Consider the following 3,282-nt stretch of genomic DNA (forward strand, 5'->3'; position numbering starts at 1 on the left):
TTTTTTTTTTCTCTTTCATAAATAAATATTTCTTTTATATATACTTTTTTTTCCTTCATAAATAACTATTTCCTAAACACACATATACATACACATATATATATATATATATATATATATATATATATATATATATATATACTTTTTTTCTCTTTCATAATTAAATATTTCTTATAAAGATAGAGAGAGAGCATTATTCTTTATTACTGTGTATAAAAAATGCAGAAATAGTCCAAAAGGAGAAAGGAGTTAGTGTTTCTCTGATTAAATGGTAAAGATCCTGATTGGTAATCATAGTTTTTTAGGGGTCATGAGGATAGGATCATAGGAATCACACACATCCATTACATTCATTTACATCTGGTCACACAGTCAACAAAAGTTACCATAATATATTCAATCTTCAAAAGCATATCAGATTTCGCTTGTAGGCATGCAACAGTCAGTGTTTAATTGGGTGCTGTATATAATATGTGAGCATTAAATTTTTTTCTTTTCTGTTCCCTATTCAATTCATTCAACCTGCTTTAAAAGTCAATTCATTTCAATATACATGATTTCTTATATTATGCTTTTGTCAGATTTCTCTGATTCAGTGCAAAGGGCTCTTCTCTTCTCTCAACACATTGGTTTCTTTGTCACTAGCCCTTAAATAAACATAAGGCCTAACTTTCAAGTTGAGATTAAGTTAGGCCTAAAGGAAAGGCCATAACTCATCATTTGCATTTGGAAGGATGAGAGCTTTGAGATTGAGTCAGTCTCTGTATCTTACTCTCTTAGCTTTCTTGATTGTTCTGCTATGCTTCCTTCTGTATCATTGCCCTACATCACTTCAAAAGGGTGTCAAAAAAGGTGGTTCTGTTCATGCCTACACCAACTGTAAGCATTCTTTACATTCTTTTTAATTTGGGTTCTGTTAATTAGCATCACCATTGCATGTGTAAGTACCACAGCTTTATATGTCTTAAACTTTTTTCATATTTGAGTTTTGTGAATTGAAAAATTGTTTTCTGAAACACTTAATTTTATCATGTTATGGATGTTCTCAAGTCTTTATTCCAAAAGGATAATTGTGATGTAGAATAAAAAATTGAAGCTTTATTTGATTAGGACAAAAATGTTGATGAGTGAAATTTTTAGGTGAAACGGTATTAGTGTTATATTCCTGTGCATGTAAGTTTACCATTTTCCATTTTAAACATATATACAGTTCCAGTTCAACAGCATATTTGAGGAGAAAATGACATTTTTTTGTTGTAAATGCAGAATAACCAATTATCCCTTGGTTATTATTGTATGTCCTGCGATTTGTCACAGCTTTTTTTAGTCTACCAGGCCAGAGTGCCTTTGTTGTGTAAATTCAAATAAGACTTAAAAATTAATCCTTTTTGCTGCATCTATCAACCAAGTAATTTTAAAGGATATTCATAAGAGTTCAAGTGAATGAATCAGAAATTATTATAAATGTTTTTTAAAGTAGTTATTATAAAAGTTATTATAATCAGCAGCATGACAATATGTGATTGAATGATAGCATAAAAAATTATATTATGACTGTATTCTAATTAAATTTTATTTTTAAATACATAAAATATAAACATTGTAAATTAAAAATAACTTGATTGATTAATATTATTATTTTCATAATAACAAGTTAAATGGAAATGTAAAAAATATAAGCATTTAACATTTTTAATTTAAAAATTCAAAATTAATCTAATAGATAGAAAATTAGCTTTTTGATAATTTGTAAATATTTTGTTATGCTTGATGTTAAGTGGAGAAATTTAACTTTTAATTAAATTAAATAAATTTTTTTTTAAAAAAGTGAAACACATTGGTCAAAATTGATTCCTGGGATATTAAATGAGAGCTTATATTTACTAAATTTTCAAATTGATTTTGAGTTCTGAGTTAATACACCATTGCTCCCCTTTCAGTATTACTCCAAAACTCAAGACTTGGACAATGTGCTGAGGAGTGCTACCATGCCAGATAAAACAGTCATCCTAACCATGGTAGATGAATCATTGGCAGGCCCTGGATCTGTCCTTGACATTTTACTACAAAGCTTCAAATCAGGTGAAGGGACCCAAAGATTGCTGAATCACTTGGTGATCATAACCATGGACCCCCAAGCTTTTGAGTACTGCAGGTCCATTCACCCCTATTGCATCCACCCCTCCATCTTTCCACATCATTTTGCCACCAAAAAACAATCCATTGTGCCAACCCCAGTTCACAGTTTATTCACTTGGACAAGAAACGATGTTTTGTATGAAGTGGTTCGATTGGGTTACAGCATAGTTTTCACGGTATGGCTATTGGCTCTGATATGCTATTATCGACTTCAAATTTATTAGGACTCAGCCAATATATGAGTGAGATTCTTTAAGCAAGAAGTGATATGAGTCTCAATAAATTTCAGCTAAAATAGAGAAGAGTATGTTGTTAAAATTTCTTAAACTTGAAGTAGAAAAAGATGGATGAAAAGTTATTAATTAACTTGAATCGTACGTGACTTCTATTTTGCAGGATGCAGATGTACTGTGGCTTAGGAGTCCACTTATAAACTTAAATCCAATTAAGGAACTCACAATTTCATGTAATAACTTGAATGATGGACAAAGAGGAGATTACCTGTATGATGGGGGAATCTTCTTCTTGAAAGCAAACGCCATTTCCTTTGAATTCTTCAAGCATTGGAAATTGATCAAGGTTCTGTTTCCGAAAGATCCCATACAAGAGTCCTTGTGTACAACAATACAACAATGGCCAGATGCAGTAGAAGCGTATTCCTTTCGTGTTCAGCTTGTAAATACAACCTATTTTGGTGGCTTTTGTGAGCTGAATAAGGATATGTTAAGGGAGGCTTATACCATTCAAGCTAACTGTTGTGATGATCTCAAAAGCAAAGTTCATGACCTGAGGATTGTTCTTGATGATTGGATCCGGTTCAAAAACAGGGCATCAGGGGACAATGCTTTGGATGGAATGGCTTTGAGGTGGCCAGTGAAGTGCCCCAGAAGAAATTATAATCAGTCTTGAACAGTTCTTAAGTGTTTAGAAAGAATTAATATTATAAAAAAGCACATGCAGATCTCTCCCTCCTCATCCAATCTTGCAGTTTGGCTGAGCTGATATGTTACTCTTTCTGCAACTTAAATGCCTATGTCTTAGGGAGCGTGAACAAGTTTTATTATTTTTGGTTAGCCTTTTGTAAAGCTCTTCAAATAAAAATAACTTTTACTGATGAACACAAGTTAATTACATAAACTACTT

General features: G+C 31.6%; 1 protein-coding gene across 2 annotated transcripts; it reads left to right on the forward strand.

Moving 5' to 3' along the window:
• The first annotated feature begins 264 nt into the window (after window positions 1-264).
• On the forward strand, window positions 265-3,282 carry LOC109793207 (uncharacterized protein At4g15970). 2 transcript variants are annotated; one of them, XM_020352673.3, is made up of 4 exons: window positions 265-473; window positions 582-879; window positions 1,941-2,315; window positions 2,536-3,282. In XM_020352673.3, the coding sequence occupies exons 2-4, from the start codon at window positions 865-867 to the stop codon at window positions 3,046-3,048; spliced, it is 903 nt and encodes a 300-aa protein (XP_020208262.2). In that variant the 5' UTR covers window positions 265-473; window positions 582-864; the 3' UTR covers window positions 3,049-3,282. The 2 variants fall into 2 exon arrangements, with proteins under 2 accessions (XP_020208262.2, XP_082928439.1); XM_083072313.1 differs by lacking the exon at window positions 265-473 and having other exon boundaries at window positions 513-879.

Source organism: Cajanus cajan, chromosome 4 (assembly GCF_000230855.2).
Source record: "Cajanus cajan strain Asha chromosome 4, NIPB_CcT2T_4, whole genome shotgun sequence".
Classification (NCBI taxonomy): domain Eukaryota; kingdom Viridiplantae; phylum Streptophyta; class Magnoliopsida; order Fabales; family Fabaceae; genus Cajanus; species Cajanus cajan.